This window comes from Mustela erminea, chromosome 4 (assembly GCF_009829155.1).
Source record: "Mustela erminea isolate mMusErm1 chromosome 4, mMusErm1.Pri, whole genome shotgun sequence".
Taxonomy (NCBI): domain Eukaryota; kingdom Metazoa; phylum Chordata; class Mammalia; order Carnivora; family Mustelidae; genus Mustela; species Mustela erminea.
The window spans coordinates 55,750,717-55,771,044 of record NC_045617.1 but is presented as its reverse complement, the minus strand read 5'-3'; the positions used below and the strand labels follow the sequence as shown (position 1 = coordinate 55,771,044).

Here is a 20,328-nt window from a genome sequence, read left to right as displayed (position 1 = left end):
AGTATGAATTTCATTTTACATATGAGGAACCTGACCCTTAGGAAAAGTAAGGAATTTGTTCAACATTGCACCCTATCACCAAGGCCTGGATTGAAATCCATGTCTGGCAGCCAGAAGAGCCTAGGATTTTTCCACTGCACCACAAATCCTCTCAGCAAGAAGCTGTCCCTTCTCAGAAGAGTTTTATAAATTTATTCCTAATTAAATAAAAAGGTGGATCAAAAAATTACGTGGGGCAAATGATCTCTTTTGCAATTTTCCTCTATGGAGGTTTTGGTATTTTTTTAAAAAGCTCTCCAGGTACTTTCGATAACCTCCCCACCTACCTTCCAATGCCCTTTCTCCTCTTCACCAGGGCAACTCCTATTCATCTGGATTCAACTATGGTGTGTTTCTCTGGCTGGCTAAATTACTCTCTTTAGTCCTTGTGCAAGATTCCATCAGTGGACTCATCATATGGTTGTACGCTTTCTTTTTATGTGAGGTTTTCCCCATTTAGGCTGTGGTGAGCTTGTCGAAATCCAAGTATTGCGTTTTTGTGTCTTCGTAACCAAGCACAATGACTCAAACTCAAAATGTGTTTCAGAGAACTAAATTAATAAACAAAAACTTTAGAGCCACTTGGAAATAGCTTAAGAAATCCTCCAAAATTTGCTTTATTGTCCGTTGTACCCAGTGAATTAGCTGAGTGATTCAATAAATAATAAGCAACAAAACAATTTTACAGGTTCCAAGGGTCAGGCATCGTCCTGGATGCGGAAGCTCCGGAGAGAACTACATTTCCCAAAGTCCCTAAGCCCCACTCGTAGTTGGTTTGCTGAATGTTCTTAAAGGCCGGTCACGTCAACTAATAGCGTGGCGAGAATTTCCCCGAACGGGTAGGAGGCGGCCAATCACAAAGAAGAGGGCGGGCGCTTCTGATTTCGGTTCAGGAAACTCGTTCTATCCCTTCCTTGCCTTTTCGCAGGACGGTCGGAGGCGAAGTTATTAACCTGAGAGAGTGTTCTCCATTCCCACCCGCACTCCACGAATTAGAAATAGTCTTTATGCGTTTTCATCCTTCCTTCCGTTTTCCCCAGTTACTACGTCCTTTCCAATCAAATGCCTCTTGCTTCCCATTCTCCTTTCTTGAACACGCTCTCCGGGAGGGTCCCCCTAAGCATGAATCTCTACCCTTCCAAACTTGAGCCAGACATTTGTCCCTACACCTCCCAGGGAGAGTGTGCCAGTGGAGAAGCGGAAAAGTCGGCGCAAAGACTTCATCCTTCCCTCTCTTCCCCTCGCAAGAGTGGAGAGGCTATTGGGGATTACTAACTGGATAATCGGCATTACAAGGCGGATTGTAGGTTCTGAAAATGAGTGGCAGTGCGGTATTTACTTCCACCTCGGCTCCCGCCTCCATCCCCACCCACCCGAGTGCGGACTGAAGCCAGGGCTGGTGTGTCACCGGCCCGGGCAGACACCCAGCCTTGGACCGGCTTCTCTCTGGCACGCTATTCCATTCCAGCAGCTACCTGCCTGCCATGGCCACGCTTTAATGTGACCGACAGTAACAGATTCAAGAAATGATCCCCCCCCCAACTCCCCGGTTTATCTCCTTTCTTTTTCTAGTAGCTACATCTGTCATCCTTTTACCACAGTCATAACCGTTGTCTAGAAGCTCTTTTTCAAAAATGAGATCCCAAACAATCCAAAACAAAGCCCATCACTACAGCAATATTGCAGCCAGCAGCCAGGAGCGTGTACCTCGCTGAAGGGTGAGAGCATAAACCCCCGCTTTAACGACCGAATTTAAAATAAAGGCTTCCTGCTGCTCGTTAGTCAACATTTTTACTATCTCAGCTGCCGGAGAAACAGCTGCATACTCTGGCCTGACGATTGGGGTGGGAGAAATTTAACCATGGTCTGGGATTTTCGCCGAGGGTAATTTAAGCCCGAGCTCCACTCAGGCGAAGGGGGCACACGGCGGAGGGGGGTAAGGCGGCGGGGCGGGGGGGGGGGCGACAAGACGGTGGGGAGGGAGATGCAGGGCGCATGCGCATACTCCCCAGCCCTGCTCCGCGGAGGCCCAGCTGCCGCCACCGCCGGGGCCGGCGCTGTAACCGCGGGTGCCGCTGCTGCTCGGGGCGGGCGTTGGTGTCGTGTGCCGAGGCACCCTGTCAGGCGAGAGGGAGCTGTGGGGCGGGAGCCTGGGCGGCGGCGGCGGCGGCGCCTGAGGAAGGCAGCGGGGGCTCTGAAGGAGCGAGGGCGGGCTGGTCCGGCGGCAGAGAAGCGAGGCGGAGAGCGCGGGGACCCACCCCGGGCGCCCAGCGTGTGATGCCGGCCGGGCAGAGGCGCTGAGCTGCGGGGAGGCCGAGCGGCGGCCGTGGACGGAGGGCCAGCGACCCCCGGGAGGAGGAGGAGGAAGCGCAGGAGCGGGAGGAAGCGCCGAGGGACTGCGGGGCCGGGGCGGGCGACGAGCGGCGGGGCCGCGGGCCATGGACGCGGCGGTGGCGGCGGGGGCGAGCCGGGGCGGCGGCGCGGCGCAGAGTCAGCCTGCGGCCAGGTGAGGCTGGGCAGTGCGGGCTCCGGGCGCCGCTGCCACTGCTGTGCCGCCGGGCCGCGGAGCGAGGCGGCGGCGGCGGTGGCTGAAGCGGCGCCACAGCTGCCGCGGCGAGCGGCGGCGGCCTTGGAAGAAGAGGGGTCGCCGCCCGGGGTTCTGGTGGCCGCTGCTCTTTCGTCGTCGCAGTATTTCCTGTTTGGATTATCTTGTGCTTCTCCCCAGCTGCCTCCTTCCCCTCACACTCCCACTCTGCCCCACTCCTCCGTGTCCTCGGTGGAAGCTGCCCTCGGCCCGGGCTCATTTCCCGCGCCGGGGGACGCCCCTTGCCTCCCCTCGCGGGTTGCGGGGGAGCTCCGCCGAGACCATGAGGAAATTCAACATCAGGAAGGTGCTGGACGGCCTGACCGCCGGCTCGTCCTCGGCCTCGCAGCAGCAGCAGCAACAGCAGCACCCGGCTGGGAACCGGGAGCCCGAGATCCAGGAAACGCTCCAGTCCGAGCACTTTCAGCTCTGCAAGGTGAACGGAGTTCGCAGCCCCGCGAAAATTGGGGTCGTTTTAGGGGGCGGCTCGGGCTTTTCATGGGAGTGCGAGGGAATAGAACGCCAGTAATAATTATACCTCGAATGAAGGGCTCGCTCCTCCTCAAGCAAACATTTGCTTAGTGGGTTATTTTGGAGATTGACATCATCTTACTCCTTTCGGGCTTTTTTTTTTTTTTTTTTTCTTTCCCCTTTTCACTTGCAGCAGTCATTTCAAGGTTGCTTCTCCCGTATTTTACTGACCTTTAATTAGTATTCTTAATAACCTTAGAGCCTTTGTATGCAAACATTTTAATGTAATTCACCAACTCCGAAGTTTCCTTCGGAAACGGTGCCTAATGAATTATTGTTCATCAAAAAGCCAAACCAGTTCAACTGGATATTTGTTTCTCACCTTTCCCTTAAAATGTGGTAGGAAGCTTAAAATATGAAATCACAGGGTCCTTTTATCGTCGCTATGTTTGATTAAAAAGTTGGTACTGTGATTTTTGCCCATTAATGGCACCATTCCCACAGCGGTCTGTAATTCGGAAAGAATGATGCAGCGAATTAATTCACTGGCTGCTCAGTGAGAAATACAAATTTGTCTTGATATTAATACCTGGCCATAAAATACCATGTGTTTGTATGTCTAAATACACATTTTGCCCTAATGCCCTAAAATTAAGGGTTCTGTAGCAAAATGCAAAAATATATGTACTTATTTTCATAAGTTACAGTTACAGTTGCAAAATTTGGGGATAGATGTTTGAATTGCTTTACTGAATCCTTGACAAAACATTGTAGGACAGCTTTTTTTTTTTTTTTTTTTAGCAGTATTTGTCATTTAGCATCTGCATAAAGTAGCAAAGTTATCACACTTGAAATAAAGCATGAATTGCATTTTTACATTAATTTTGAGAATTTGTGACTACCATAACTTTAGTATTTTGGGTTCAGACATGATAGTATAAAATGTTAATAAGAAATTTTCTTCTATAGAATATCAGTATTATGGAAAGTTAGAAATTAAAATGTAAAATTGGGAGAGATATATATTTATGTATATACACACACTTTTTAAAAAAATTTCAGGTTCTATGTAAATAAGTTTTGTTAATATACATTTATAGGGTTTTTTTTTTTTAAGGTAGGAAGTGAATGTGTATGGGTTCTGCATCAATTATAATTGGTTCTAGATGCTAATGCCTCTGTTGACTTTTCTGCTTTTGAATTCTGCTTGCTGCCTTCGTTGCTGTGATGTCATTTGCCCATCCATAGACTGTTCGCCATGGATTTCCCTATCAACCTTCAGCCCTGGCCTTTGATCCTGTACAGAAGATCCTGGCAGTTGGAACTCAGACTGGTGCTTTAAGGCTGTATCCTTTCATTTAAATCGCCCCTCCCCAGCAACCAACTTTTACTGTATTCTCTGCAGTCCTTCTGTACTGCTATTAGTTGCTTTTCCTGTTTTAATTCCAAAGAAACGGTGTGGTGAGATATATAGATATATATACCGTGAAATCATGTGGTATTGGCTTTCCCCTTAATTATACATCTATTCAGGCTATATGTTGCTGGGGTGTTTCTTCATCTTTAAGTTTATAGTAGCTAAATATGTATCCATGTAGAGTTTTAAAGTTTTGCTGTAGTAACTATTGTCTTTGCAAGGAGCTATAAGTTTCCAAGGGGAAATCTATCTGCTAGTATATACTAGGGGTATAGGGGTATTTTAAATGGAATGTGGCTTAAAATGAAGTTTAAAAGCACTAGTATAGGATGCACCTTAATTGCTTTTTAAAAATATTGGGCATTGGTAGATACTGAATTTATGACTTATCATTCCAGTGAATTAGAGATTGAATTTGATTTGGTTGTTTCTGACTTGCCCATTGAGAAAAAACATTAGAAGACAAATCCTGTTAATTAAGTTTATATGAATAGTTATGAAGAGTTGATATTTCTAGAAGTTTTAGAAAATTTGTTAGGGTAATGCAAATGGATAAGTGTAGTCCCTTTTGTAGCCTCCATTTTTATATGTATGTAGAAACTGTTAAGTTAGCTGTACTCTGAAGCATTGGTATAAGGAGAATTTCTTTTCCTGACTGTGCATGAACCATAATAGTTTTGTCATAGCATAGCATAGTTTTTCCAAATACCTGTTCAGTTTTTTGGTCTTAACAGTGGAGAATACTTCTCACTTTTATTCTATTGAACTTGAAATAAAATTGTTTGCTTTTATCGTGAAATTTAACCATCCTTAACTAAAATGCCTTTATTTTTAAACTTAAAACGCAAGACTTTTAAGAGCAAATGCTTTGTTCTTTAGGATATCTGTTTCTACATATGAAGTAATGTGTTTGTAAATTTAAAAAAAAAATCACTGTATGATCACAATAGAATTACTATTGTCAAAAAAATAAAGAGAAGGAAGGAGCTTTACCCCTCACATTTTAGGTTTATCTGCTCCTGTGAAGAGGGGAAGGGTACCTGCATTTTAGTTAAACATATGCCTTGATTTTCCTTATAATTTTCTAAAGTACTGTATATGGTATCAGGATATGCCTCAAGTTTCACTTATGATTAATGATATTAATATTATTATTAAATAATATTTTTAATAATATCTTTCAAAATACTTAAAAAACTTTTCAGGTAGGCCATTGATATATATTACTGCGTGAAGTCTACATTCATAGTAAATACCAGTACTGTGGACATTCCTGTTAAAATGGTAAAATCTGACCAGGCTAGATCTGAATCTGTGAATTTCTAAGAGTATGTCTAAAGGGCTCTTGCCCAAATATCTAGATATTTTTGGCTGCAAGTGTTTAGTTGTTTTTATTCCTAAACCCAGTGATCGTTACCTTCTAGTTTAGGGTTCCTATTTTAGTCTCATGAAGATGGGACAATAATTTTAATTTTGTCAGTGTGGGTACTAGGTATGCAGCAAAATTCCATATGGACAAGAATAGTGCATTATTGGATCTAGATGGACTGTTTGGAACTAAAAGCAGATTTTTGTTGTTGTTCTCCTCCCCCCCCACCACCCCACATATCATTACTGGATTAAAAGAAAAGGGAAAAAAAAAGAGTTATATCGGTTATTTTTAGATTCTGCTTTTCTTTTAAATGGGTTCAACTTTTGCCATTGTCTCAGTGTAGTCTCAATTTTCCAAACAGCAAGTCTGCCCTTTTTATTTTTAATATAAGTACCACTAGTGAGTCCAATTTTATAAAACCAAATGTTTTCCTTAGACAAGACTGTTACCCTTAATGCATTTGAGTAATTAGCATGTTGATGCAACAGAATTAAAATATAGGCCTGATTCTAATTGCCAAATAAATGTAAGGATCGGGTGTCCAGAATCCTCACTTGTACATGAATTGCTTATATGTTTTAATAGCTAAACACTAAATGAAAGTGAACATGTAATTATAGTTTACAGTTATACTCTTTTTTTTGTTTGTTTAAATTTTAGAATATCTCCTACTGTATTTAGAATGAAGTCAGGAAAACTACCAAATACGTTTTTACTTTTTAATGAGATTTATGTGAACATTCCATAGTGATAAATTGGTTTGCCTACCAGTGATAGCAGCTAGTCATTTCTTCTGTTAGGTTTAAGTGTCAGATAAGCTTATGAGCTTTATTTATTGTGGCTTTGATTTATAGAAAATGACTAAGACCTTTTTATTTTCATTTAATATAAACATATGTAATTTAAGATCTGTATTTTTCTGTTCTTTGTTATTTTCAAAGCTAAATTAAAATCAATAGTTTCTAATTTCAAAGCTCTCTGGCTTAACATGCAGACTTACTACACATATATTCTGTTGCTCTTGTTCTTTTATATTTTTTGCTGTTTCAGTTGACTTCTTTCACTCCTTTATTTTCCTCTCACATTAGACTCTTGTAGCCTATAATAAATTTGTCCTAAAATGTGTCTTGGAGCAGAAATATTCTTGTAGATAAAGTGTTTTCTTTCCTTTGATTGTGGAGCAGAAACTAGGAGATGTTTTCAGAAGTAGGATTGGGCTATTAGAACTTGCATTACAGGTCTGATCTGACTAATAGAATGTCTTCCTGAATGTTGGACTATACTAAATTAATCTACTTTGAGGTATAAAAAAACTAGATGAGAAAGTTACATCTGATATCTGTATTATAAGATAAGAATTAGTGAAAATCTGAATTTTTAAATAATTTTCTAACTATTAATGAGGCAAGATATATTTAATATGTCTCTTGCATTAATGTATAGCTAGTGAATGATACTGTAAGCATGCTTTGTGTTCATTCTTCTTGGTTACTGAAAACAATGTGAGGTTGGAATGCATTTACTGATAGGAAGCAGGAAAATGTAATTTTATATACTAAGTCATATAGCTGTGATAGGATTTAATTATCTTTTTGTCATGTAGAAGTAGGTATAATATGATTTTTATGATTAATCTGGGTTGAAAATTATTGGGATACAATTTCTAATTATCTATTTTCATATCAATAACTAGAAAGGGAAAAAAGGTTTTAACTGAAGAATGAAGGCATTTCTAGAATGTTATTGTTGTCCTTATCTAGACTCCTGGTTTACTAGTATAATTTTGAATTACTGTAACCATGAGGTACCCTGGCCTTTGTAATGTATTTTTGTCTGAATGCAAGGAAGTCATGTTATGTGTGACTATTTCAAGGAATAAGCAGAAAAATGAAACTTCAAATTTACTGAGTTTTTAAAAAAATTATATGAATTTTTATAATTATCAGCATTATTTAAGAACCTCATTTATTGTCTTCTTAACTTGTGGAAGATACAGTAAAATAGGCAATCTCTGATAAGGCTTGGATTGGTTTTTTTTCCATATATCTTAAGGCATAGATTGTCCTCTAAACTGTAGTGTAATGTAATATTGTTGAGTGCAGGCTCACAAGTTGATTTTTGTATGTTGGAGTTCATTTAACCAACACTTACTAAGTGCTAACATTGGATTATAAACTGTGGCCTGAATTCTGTTTCTTTTCTTGACACTAAGGGAATGAGGTGTCTTTCAATTTTTTTTTTTACCCCCCCTTTTAAAATGAAGATGCTGTATTCTTCAAGAAACAATTCTTTAATTCCCAGTGGCTGTATATTGTTCTAGGTGAGTATTCAAAAAAAATGGAGAACGTGATGCTTCAGAAAGTTTCCAGCCCTAACTAAAAGACCAAACTAGTTAAACAATTGAGTTTAGAGTATTTAGGACTTTACTGACATTCTGCAAAGTCAGATTGCAGGTAAAGTCATTACATTTGATGCCACATTAGTAGATGGGGATCACATAGAGTAATAGGGAAGACAGACTGGGAAAATTATTCTAGGCAAACAGTATGGGCAACAGTAGAAAAGTGAATTATGATAGTTAAGAGGAGTACTAAAGAGACAGTTTGGAATAGTGATGCTAATTGAATTGGAGACAGAAATGGGGGCCAGTTGATGGAGAATATTGAATGTTAACCCGAATTATCTTGATTAGTGTCTCTCAGTAGTGGTAGCATTTTGGACTGGATAATTCAGTGGGTTTATCCAGCACATTGCAAGCCATTTAATATCTCTGGCTTCTACGCACTAAATGTCAGGGTTGCCCCTGCTGTCAATATGGCAGCTTAGCCTCACATAGTTCCAGGTGTTCCCTGGACTTAGCCCAGGTTGTTCACCAGTTAAATAGGATAATAATCCTACTGAGGTCATGAGGTTAGCATCATGATTAAATGCAATAATGCATATGTGTAGCTTTTAAGGCCATGCAGAGACAGTTTGGTGAATACTCAATATATGATATTTTGAAAGTTTTTATATTAGTTTTAATATTCAGGTCCTTCATTACTTCATTTCAGCAGATACTTGTTGAGAGGCATCTGGGTGTCAGGAATTATTTAAGAATGCCTTAATTTCATTTATATTTGTAGCTAATGCAGTCATTTTAAAAAATCTTGAAAAAGTACTGTTCTTTTTTTCTTTGATTGAAATGGCCCTGTTTTCCTCAGTCACAAGGTTGCAAAATTTCTGTTGAGACATAATGGAATAATCTATGTGAAAGTTTCTTGGGCATAGTAGGCAGTAAATGTTTAGTAATTTTGCACTTGTAAGATAGCATTAGAATGTTTGACTTGCTGCTTAGTATTTTTATTTTGAAAACAATTACAGTATTGGAAAAATTTAGGAATCTGATTTTTGTTCAGATTAGTTCAAAGTGAAATAGTTAAAAGTGAAATTTAGCTAGAATTAAGCCAGATTTTTATCTCCTCTTCTCTGCTGCCATCATTTTTGTCCATGGAAGAATTCTAGTCATTTGGAATTCTAGCTCCAGAGGAGAAACAAGGACTTTGAAATACTTTTACTTCTCAACTCTTAGCTCTTTATTAAAGAGGACTTTGTATAAAAGGAAGAGTGAGTACCGTGTCAGCAGTAGGTTGTGATTCTCAGCATGAACTACTGCAGCTGGAGGAATAGGCAGTTTTACTTTAGAAACGATGCCTGCTTAGAAGCAGTTACTTTGCAGTGAATTTCTTTTTGAGGGAAACAAGGTATGATAGAATCTGAATGGAATTGAAAATTAGTAGGGAATCAAGTCTGCTTAGTAAGCCTTTCTTCCTTAAGTAGATGGATTTTTGTTTGGTATTCTGTGTTTTCCATTTGTTTTTTAGTATCATTTACCTTTAAAATCATAACGTGACTTTGCCGTCCTGAAGGGAATAGATAAAGGAATTTTCAAAGGATCATTTTATCTTTAGAAGATTTGTGTTCTGGTCTTCAAACTAATTTTGGTTAAGCTAGCTAAAATTTAGTCTGGGCTTCAGTGTCCTTTCCTGTACAATGAGGAAATTGGGATGCATGATATCTTGAGTCTTTCAGCTCTAGGATCTTAGAGTTTCTTTTTCTGTGGAAGATTTGGGAATGCTTTGAATCAGTTCCATCTAGAGCCATCTTCTGATTGATTGTTCTGAGTATCTGTTAAAGAGGATAAAGTACTGGACTCCATCCCATTGTAGGGTCCTTTTGTATCCATTGATTGCATTCAAAATCCAAGTCTGTAGCTACACAAATGTAAACATTTGTTTACAAAAGGGAGCAGGAAAAAGTATATGAAAAACATGCACTTTTTTCATTGTTGAAATACAACTCATGTTGGATACTTAAGATACTAGGATTGCATTTTTATTGTATAACAGATGAAGTCTCATTATGACATAGGAAACGCGGGTATTTTAAAAATACTGTTAACTGAGTTTACTTTCTTTCCTTTCTTGGGTGTAAATAGTAAGGATATAAAATCAAAATGAAATTACACAAAATTAATAATGTAAAACTCAGTTTTTACCAGTAGCAGATGGGCTTATTAGAAAATGAAAGAGAATTGCAAGCTGGAACAAACTGCTGCTGAAAAACTCTAGGCAAGTGCAGGGAACAAAGGACAGGACCCTTTTTTAAGGAGAAATGGGGTAATTTGGGAAGGCAGTTAGGAAGTATCTGTCCATTTGAGTAAACCAGGAATTCAAAGTGTGGTGGCTTCTCATTGGTGTAGCTGTTGCCTGGGGAGGTGATGAGGAAAGTGTCGCCTCCTTTGGCTGGAGTAATAGAGTAGTATCCACTGCATGGTCAAGTCCATCTCTTCCTTTTAGCTCTGCAACTAACCACAAGCGGTAGGGGCATGAGAACTCCCCTGCCAAAACCTCCCAACATCTATTTTAGTGAGATTTCCCATTACTAATTTTCACAGTTCCTAGTCACCTGATTTTATTAATTTTTATATAAGAGATTTAATATAGGGATTATTGAATTGCTGGTGTATAAGTTGAGTGCTAAATTTGGTAATTGTTTAGTTACTTGGAGTAGTAACTAGTAATGTACATGTAGGTAATTGGACTGTAGGGGTATCACTAAATGAAAGGTAAGCTTTGGTTGTTTTTGTTTGGCTTTAACTTCATGTGTTGGAAGTGACACATTATTTCTAAGAAGAAAGTTAATAATGAGTTTCAGTATTGTTTTGTTTTATAATGTACAAATGAGAACTTCTTGCAGTGATTCCGCATTGTATCATCATTAGAAGGTTTATAGTGTCTTGGGATTACAGATAATGAAATGTTTTTAGTTTGACCTAAACAGATCTGTTGAGAATGTAACAGAATAATACATGGAAAATGGCATTTTACTGTGTATCACCTTTTATGTTTGAATGGTTTTTATTAATATAGTTACCCATTTTTGGATTTAGTAATCCTAGTTGCTTGAATCTCTTACTTGTGTTTCATTTTAAAGAAATTTTTGACAGTAGTTTGTTTACTGCGTAACTTTTTCTTTTTTGGCTGTGGAGGGTAAGTAGGGGAAAGAATTGTTGACACAGTTTACTTCTTACTACTTTCTGTTCCACAGAGGGCCATTTGTTTAGTGATTCCTTCAATCTAGAATAATTTTTCCCTGTTAAAGTAATTCTTACCTTTAAAGGTCAGTGCCTTTGTCTTTGTGATTATGTATTTGATTTAATTCCATCCCCAGTTCCACCCATGTAGCCATCTTTCTTTTAATTCAGCATTTCCACTCTACCCTTCTTTATAAGTAATATTTAGGCATTTTTAGATAACCGAAATTATAATTTGAAATTATAGCTATAATATTGAGTGGTATTTTCTTTTAAAACAAATTGTCAGAAACATTACCACAAATGAGAAGATACGGTAGAGTTTAAAGTGATGCAAAACAATTAACTAGTGTCCTTTGCTTAATCAAGAGTCCAGAATCTGGACAGTAGTTGGTATATAATTCTAAAATCACAACAGAATAAAGAAATAAATAGCACAACAGAAGGAACACAAAGTCTTTTTTTTTTTTTTTAAGATTTATGTATTCTGGAAGAGACAGCGGGGAGAGAGAATTCTGAAGCAGACTCCCTGCTGAGCGTGGAGTGCCACAGATAGCTTGATCTCAGGACCCTGAGATCAGCACCAGAGAGTGGCTGCTCAACAGACTGAGCCACCCCAGGTGCCCCAGGAACACACATTCTTAAATGATTAACTTAATATGTTCTCTACTAAGTACTATATAGAAGATGGGTGTGTGTGTGCTCTTGCATGCATTTAAAATAATGAAGACCTAGATTCTTAGTTCAGGAATCAGGGCTAGATAGTAAATATATTAGCTTTTTAGTTTCTAACACAATTAATCAACTCTGCCAGTGTGGCACAAAAGCATCCGTAGACAATATGTGAAAGAAGGAGTATAGATGTGTTTTAATAAAACTTTGTTTATAAAAACAGGCGGTGGACTGCATTTGGCCCACAAGCTAAAGTTTGCCAGTTTAAAATCCCTGTTTTAATTCATCAGGCTGCCTTGCTTTTAAATCCATAGTGGCGAGGAACGCTCAGGAAGGAACCACATCAGGCATTTTTGTAGTTAATGCAAGTATAATTTGTGAAACTTATCAGTTTAAGTTTAGCATTTTAGTCATAAATGGAAAATGGTTTAAGAAAAAATTAGTAATTCTAAATGATATATAGTACTTCTGTATGCCAGGTTAAAACTTCTGTAAATATTTTTTGGTCCTATGGAAGAGGCTTTTTTTTGGATGGGGTTAATATGATAATGAAGATGCTTAATTAGGTGTCTTTCAGGGGCAGTTTAGTAATCACTTTTGTTAATAAAGTATTCAGCTTGTTTGAGACCTTTACTACCCAATTTTGCTTAAAAATGTTTGCATTTGTAGCTTTTAATATTTTTATTAATATTATATAGAAATGTAGATACATTTATATAGATACTTTTATTTTTTTTAAGATTTTATTTATTTGAGAGAGCGTGAGAGAGTGCACAAGCCACAGGAGAGGGGCAGAAGGAGAGGGAGAAGCAAGCTCCCTGTCATGCCTGGAGCCTAACTTGGGCTCTGGATCCCAAGACCCTGGGATCATGACCTGAGCTCAAGGCAGATGCTTAACTGATTGAGCCACTTAGACTCTCAGAAAAATTTTAAAGATAAAAGTGAATGTAAGCACTGTACTGAAATATTGCCATTTTGTAATTGTCTGCAAATTTTGATTAAAAAATAACCAATTTTCATTTGTGAAAGAAAACAACCTGAAAAATAATGTATTAAAAAAAAAAGAAAACTCATAAAGTTCCTAGAAGCAAGTTCAGGTGCATGGTTACATTCTTTAGAGTTGAATATATTGCATGTCCCTTAGGAATAATGTGTGATACTGTAATTGAAAACTGAAAGCAGATCTGCTTTTTGAAAAATTTTTATAGTTGCTCACTAGATCATTTTCAAGTAGCATTAAGTAAGAGTATTTTGTTCAGTAAATAAGGCTAATTTCTACTTGATTCCATTTCTCTAACTGGTGTTAGTCCTTTTGGAAGTTGTTACCCAAGACAAATAAATGAAGACATGCTCAGGGTATTTCTTTACTGGTGCTGTAATTTAAAAATGGATGTTGAGGGCCTCCTGGCTGGCTCAGTCGGTATTGCATATGATTCTTGATCTTAGGGTTGTGAGTTCAAGCCCCACATTGGGTGCGGAGCCTACTTTAAATAATAAATAATATTAAAAATGAATGCTGTTCTAGAGTAACTTAGATTCCCTTGGAATGGAAAATATAAAGGGGTTTTATTTTTTTTTTATTTTTATTTTTTTTAAGATTTTATTTATTTGTCAGAGAGAGAGGGAGAGCGAGCGAGCACAGGCAGACAGAATGGCAGGCAGAGGCAGAGGGAGAAGCAGGCTCCCTGCCGAGCAAGGAGCCCAATGTGGGACTCGACCCCAGGACGCTGGGATCATGACCTGAGCCGAAGGCAGTTGTTTAACCAACTGAGCCACCCAGGCGTCCCATATAAAGGGGTTTTAACTAAAAAGTGGCTAATATTCTTGGTCTTGTAATTCTTCATTTGAAAATTAAGGTTTGCTTAGCCCGTGTTATTTGTAAAATACATAGTCTTAGAAATTATATGGTAGTTACCGTTTACATGAGATTTTTTAAATTTTAAAATAAGGATTTTGTATATCCCTAGTTTAAGTTTTGTTTGTGTTTCCCTTTCAGTAAGTGCTATCTAGAATTTTTGAAGTTTTCTTGGTGAGGTTGTCTGTTGAGGAGTGATTAATCTTACCCTTTCTTGAAAGTACATAATCTTTTCTTGTAAGAGCAGTACCTCTGCTTTTTCACAGCAGTACTCTGCCAGAGGTGACTATAAATCTAGTGGCATCAGCTATTGCAGTACTTTCTGCTAAATTGCTTTCCTTTTGTGTATTTTTTTTTCTTTTTGTCTTTTGAAAAGGAGAAAAAGTGGAGCAGACTTTTCCATCTATTCAGTGTCTGTACTGTATTTTTCATAATAGGTTGTATTTTTTTTTTTAAATTCACTTTGCCATACTTGAGAAAAGAACTTAGCCATTAAGCATCTGAGAATGGATGCTGGGATAAAAGACTGTTTTTACCTGATATGTCAGAATGCACATTGTTTCTTGTTTCTCTAACCCAGACCACTCTGTATGCCTGTATTTCTTGTAGAGTGAGCAAGTGATTCATTTTAAAGTATATTTATATATCAAAAGCTATCCTAAATAATTGCCTGTGATAATAAATATAATTCACTTTGACTCCTTTTGAGAAAATCCTAACTCCAAAACAAGGAATAGTAAGGATGAATATTTTTTCAACAACTCTAATTTGTTTACCAATAATAAAAAATTCTTACCAAAAATAATAGTAGAAGAGGTAACTAGAGGCCTATTTCAATTCAGTGAATACTATGAGTTAGTCTGGATTTGGTAGTTACTTGTTTGTTTTCATATTTCTTTCATTCACATGAAAAGGAAGCAGTTCACTGAAATAATTTTTCAAATACCATTGGAAGTTTATTGTAAGTAGTTATGTTGCATTCAGGAAGGTTTTAATGTTGATCTATGTATCTTTCATAGTTATTTTTAACATTTTATTACATTTTTACTGCAGAAATAGTATACATTATAGTTTTGCTTAAATAGCAGACTAGCAGAATGTTAAAATTGTGAGTCAACAGTAAAATTATGTCCACCCTTATCATCATGAAGATGTAGTTAACTTCATTTATTAAAATATTAATTTTTAAAATAGACTATTTTTTGAGCAGTATTTGGGCTCAGCAGAAGGTACAGAGATTTCCCAAATTTCCCTCTCTGTGCTCAGCATACCCCCTCCATTATCAACATCCTCCACCAGAGTGGGACATTTGTTATAACTGAATAACCAACACAGACACGTTATCATCCAAAGTCTGTGGTTTATATTAAAGCTCACTCTTGCTGTTATGCATACTATGGGTTTTGGCAAATATATGACGTGTATGCACCATACAGTATCATACAGTATAGTTTCATCGCCTAAAATCCTCTGTGTTCCACCTATTCATCTCTTCTTGCCCTGCAATCCCAAACTCCTGGTACCTAATTATCTTCTTATTGTCTCTAGAATTTTGCCTTTTCCAGAATGTTCCTGTAGTTGGAATCATGCAGTTTGTAACCCTTTCACATCCTAACTTCTGCTCTGTGTCTTTTCATGGCTGATAGTTCATTTTTTTCAATGCTGAATAATATTTCATTGCCTGGATGGCTATAGTTTGGTTATCCCTTCACCTATTGAAGGGCAGATTGGTTCCTTGCAAGTTTTGGCAATTATGAATGAAGCAGCTACAAATATCCCTGTGCGGGTTTTTGTGTGTATAGAAGCTTTTAGCTTCTTTGGGTAAACAAGTGCAGTTACTAGATTGTATGTATGATAAGACTATGTTTGGTTTTATAAGAAACTACCAGACTGTCATCCAGAGTAGCCGTACCATTTTGCATTCACACCAGCAGTGAACAGGAGTTCTCTTGATCTCCATTTTTATCAGCATTTGATATTGTCAGTTCTGGATATTGGCTATTTTGTTAAGTTTGTAGCAGTAACTCCTTGTTTTAGTTTGCATTTCTCTGGTGACATACAGCAACTTTTCATATGCTTGTTTGCTATTTGTATGTCTTTGGTGAGGTGTCTGTTAATGTCTTTGGCCCATTTTTTAGTTGGGTCGTTCATTTTCTTCTTGTTGAGTTTTAAGAATTCTTTGTATATTTTGGATCTCAGTCTTCTAAATATTTTCTCCAAGTCTGTGCCTGTGTTCTCATTCTCTTGACCTTGTATTTTACAGAGCACAAGGCTTTAATTTTAAAGAAGTCCAGCTTATCAAATTTTTTTTTCCCCCAGGGATTGTGCTTTTGGTGTTGTACTTAAAAAGTCATTGTCATACCCAGGGTCATCTAAGTTTTCTTCTATGTTATCTTCTAGTTTTATAGTTTTGCATTTCACATTTATGTCTGCGATTAATTTTGAGTTAATTTTTTGTGAATAGTGCAAGGTTTGTATCTAGATTCATTTTTGGTGGTAAGGTGTGAGGGGAGGAGAAGCATTCTACACAATGGAATACTATGCAGCCATCAAAAGAAATGAAATCTTGCCATTTGCGACAACATGGATGGAACTAGAGCGTATCATGCTTAGCGAAATAAGTCAAGCAGAGAAAGACAACTATCATATGATCTCCCTGATATGAGGAAGTGGTGATGCAACATGGGGGCTTAAGTGGGTAGGAGAAGAATAAATGATTAGGTCTTAGTCTTTTAGTGAGCCAGAGCTTCTGAACTGTGAAACTCTCAAGTGATTCTTAGTCACCACCAGCCCCCTCCCCCAGGTAAGTTAGGATGGCTAGAGTGGATTGGAGTTGGGTATTTCCCTTCCGCCTCATCAGTTGAGCTCTGATAAACCCCCAGCTGGTTAGGCTCCCATTAGTTTCTCCTGAAGGAAGGTCTTGTTAAGAACAGAATGCTCCAGTGTATTTTAAAGTCATTGCTTTTCTCCACCCATTGCTGGAAGCAGGAGGGGATTTTTCTCAGATATTTGCTGTGGGAACCTGGTGGAGCTCTTAGAGGCAAAACTCACTAAAGTGTTAAGGATTCCCCACTCTACGTTCATGACTGGGACCCCCTTTGAGTCTTCAACCTCTGAAGTCTTGCAGGTAGGTGGTGGTCACACTGATCAGGTGGAGGAGGCAGGTGAAGCAATCTCAGATGAGAAAGCTGCAGCCACACGTAGGTTGTCTTATTTATCACAGATCATTTGAAATATTTCCATTTTTTTGAGTCAGGTAAATGTATGAAGTACTGCATCTTTTTTTTTGTTGACTGTCACTTATATCTTATAATGTGAAATAACAGAAATGAAATTTCTCAGCTGCTCAGTGATTGTTGTTTATGTTTACACTAAATGGTGGAGTTGGTCTGATGCTAAAGCTCTTCTTCATTTTTAGAGTGCTTTCATCACTATTCTTTGACCACATTATGGTGGTCTTTAGATTTTAACTTTGTTATTGAAAGTAATCACATTATGATTAAGTTTCTTCAAGACGTAAACCATTAAAAATAAAAATCCACTGAGCTTTTATTTAGGGTATTAAGCTGGTTGAGAGTAGCAGCACTTTGAAGCCTTAGTAGAGATGTGAATTACTCTGCTTGCTAAAAGTGTAAGAATGCCCTAAAATAAATGGTAACAAGTTAGTGGAAATCATCAGGGTTTATGATGGATAATTTTAATCAGGGAGGAACAGTTTACCCTTCAAAGTCGTTCTTGGTTTTCTAGCAGAATGTATGTTCAATGAAAGTTCCTTTTACACAATATTATGTAATTAAATGTATGATACTGTAGGATAATTTATTAGTCACTTACGAGTTCATGAAAAGTTCAGTTATCTGTATTCTCATCTTTAAACTTTGCAGAATATAAATATATTTTTAGAAACTGCACAGCATATCAAAGTTCTCCACTTGCTTTCCATTTTATATGTATTCCAGTCTTACATTCCTAATTTGGAAAATTGATGTGTCACTTCTGTATAGGTTGGAATAATGGCAGTACTTTCTTTGCCCTTTTTTTCGTTGACAGGAATTGAACAGATTCTCTGAGAATATATATGATCCTTAAAAATCTTAATAATTTATTAAATATATACTGTCTTGATATTATCTCATTCTTCATAAAAGCAGAGGTTGCCAAAATATGCACGCAATGCACAGTGGTAGTGAGAGTAGTGAAAACTTGCCTAGAAGCTGTACTCTCAGAATTCACCACTGGCAGGGGTCCCCTTGCCTGCTTCCTTGACTATTTTTTTATGCTACTTTGCTGACAGGATGGTAGAAATCCAGGGGCAGGATAAACAGAGGAACTGTTGCTGTGATTGTAATACCAGCCTAACAAGTGATTGGAAGGTAAAAGGAATAGGCTGAGCTTATAGATTCATGGAATTTTAAAAGCTTTTGAAGGGTTTTATCTGTTGTGTATCATCTATTAAATACTTCCTGTGCTTAAATCTTGAATGAAATAAAAATATTTAAAAATTGAATGCAAGACAGAAGGAAATAAGGAGCTTAATTGCAAAAATACTAAACTGTAGTGTGATTTTTTTTTAACATCTTATTATGCTGCATTTCAGTTAAGTTGCTAAATAGTTAAATTCATTGCTTGTGACAGATATTTTTAATCCTAGATAAAAGGGATTTTTAAAACTTTACTTAAGAATATAATGTTTAATTTGTTTCATTAATAATTGCAGTCATTTTCGGCCTTAAATTCTGTCTTTTGTTTTTCCTTATTTGTATTATCATTCATCAGTCATACAAGCTGATTCTCCTTTTTTTTTTTTTTAATAACAGTTTTACTGAGGTACTTTTCAATACCATAAAATTTACCCTTTTAAAGTGTATGGTTCAGGGCTTTTCATTATATCCATTGAGTGATGCAATCATTGGCATTCTGAGCTTCTGAATATTTTCTTTACCCCGGTAAAAAAAACCCCATACCTGCTTCACCCTTTGCACCCAGTCTTTCACAACCACTTATTTACTTTCTATTTCTATGGATTCATCTACAGTGGGCATTTTATATATAAATGGAATTATTTAATATGTAGACTTTTATGATTGGCTCCTTTAGTTAGCATAGTGTCCGTAAGATTTATCCATACTTTTAGTGGTTCTTTTCTTTTTATGGTTGAATAGTTCGTTGTATAAATACACTGCATATTATTTATACAATAGTTACTGGACATTCGGGTTTTCTTCTTTTTTGGCTAGTAGGAATAATGCTGTGAACATTTATGTGGAAGTTTTGTGTGTATGTATATTTTAATTTCTCTTATTTATATTCCTCAGAGTAGAATTGCTGAGTCATATGGTTACTCTGTGTTTAACATAGAGGAATTGCCAATTATTTCCCAAAATGGTTGTACTACTTTATAGTCCTACCAGCTAATTGAGAGTTTTCATTTCTTCACATCCTTACAAACTCTTGTCTTATCTTTTATAATCATAGTAGAGGAGGTGAAGTGGTATTTCACTGTGGCTTTGATTTGCATTTCCCTGTGATTAATGATGTTGAGCATCTTTTCATGTATATTTTAGCTATATGTGTATCTTATTTTCAGAAATGTCTATTCATTAGACATTTTCTCCATTTTGAAATTGGATTTTTTTTGTTACTCAGATGTAAAAGCCTTTTATATATTCTGAGTATTAAATCCTTGTTGGATATATGATTTACATATTCTCCTATTCTGTGGACTGTTGTTTTCACTTTCTTAATGATGTCCTTTGAAGCACAAAATGCTTTTCATGTTATTGAAATCTAATTTACTTTTGTTTTTGTGGTTTATGCTTTTGGGGTTATACCTAAGAAGTCACAACCTTATCTGAGGTCACAAAGATGTATGCTTTCTTCTAAGAGTTTTACAGTATTAGCTCTTGAATTTAGATCTCTATTTTGAGCTAATATTTTTTATGTAGTGTGAGATAAGGGTCCAAATTCATTCATTCTCATGTAGATATCTAGTTATCCAAGACCATTTGTTGAAAACATTTATCTTTCTCTATTGAATTTTCTTATTTTTTTAAAGATTTTTAAAATTTATTTTTCAGACAGAGTGAGAGTGAGCAAGCACAAGCAGGCAGAGCAGGTAGAGCAGGTAGAGCAGGCAGAGGGAGAAGGCTCCCCGCTGAGCAAGAAGCTTGATGCAGGACTCAGTTCTAGGACCCTGAGATCCTGACCTGAGCTGAGCCACCCAGGTGTCCCTAAAGTCCTTTCTCAACATGTGAAAATTGGCTCTTTTTTTGTGCAGCAAGGCTTGGTGATTCATATGTAAATATTTGTATTCACATATATATGTGTGTACTGGAGTTAGACT

The 20,328-nt window shown here is 37.5% G+C and overlaps 1 protein-coding gene across 1 annotated transcript in view; it reads left to right on the top strand.

Annotated features, from left to right (window-relative positions):
* Window positions 1–2,795: 2,795 nt before the first annotated feature.
* STXBP5 (syntaxin binding protein 5) overlaps window positions 2,796–20,328 on the top strand; it is a 175,268-nt gene continuing 157,735 nt past the window's right edge. The window contains 2 exon segments of the mRNA XM_032339296.1: window positions 2,796–3,059; window positions 4,343–4,440. Of these exon segments, the coding sequence (XP_032195187.1) occupies window positions 2,907–3,059; window positions 4,343–4,440 (251 nt within the window). The 5' untranslated portion in view covers window positions 2,796–2,906.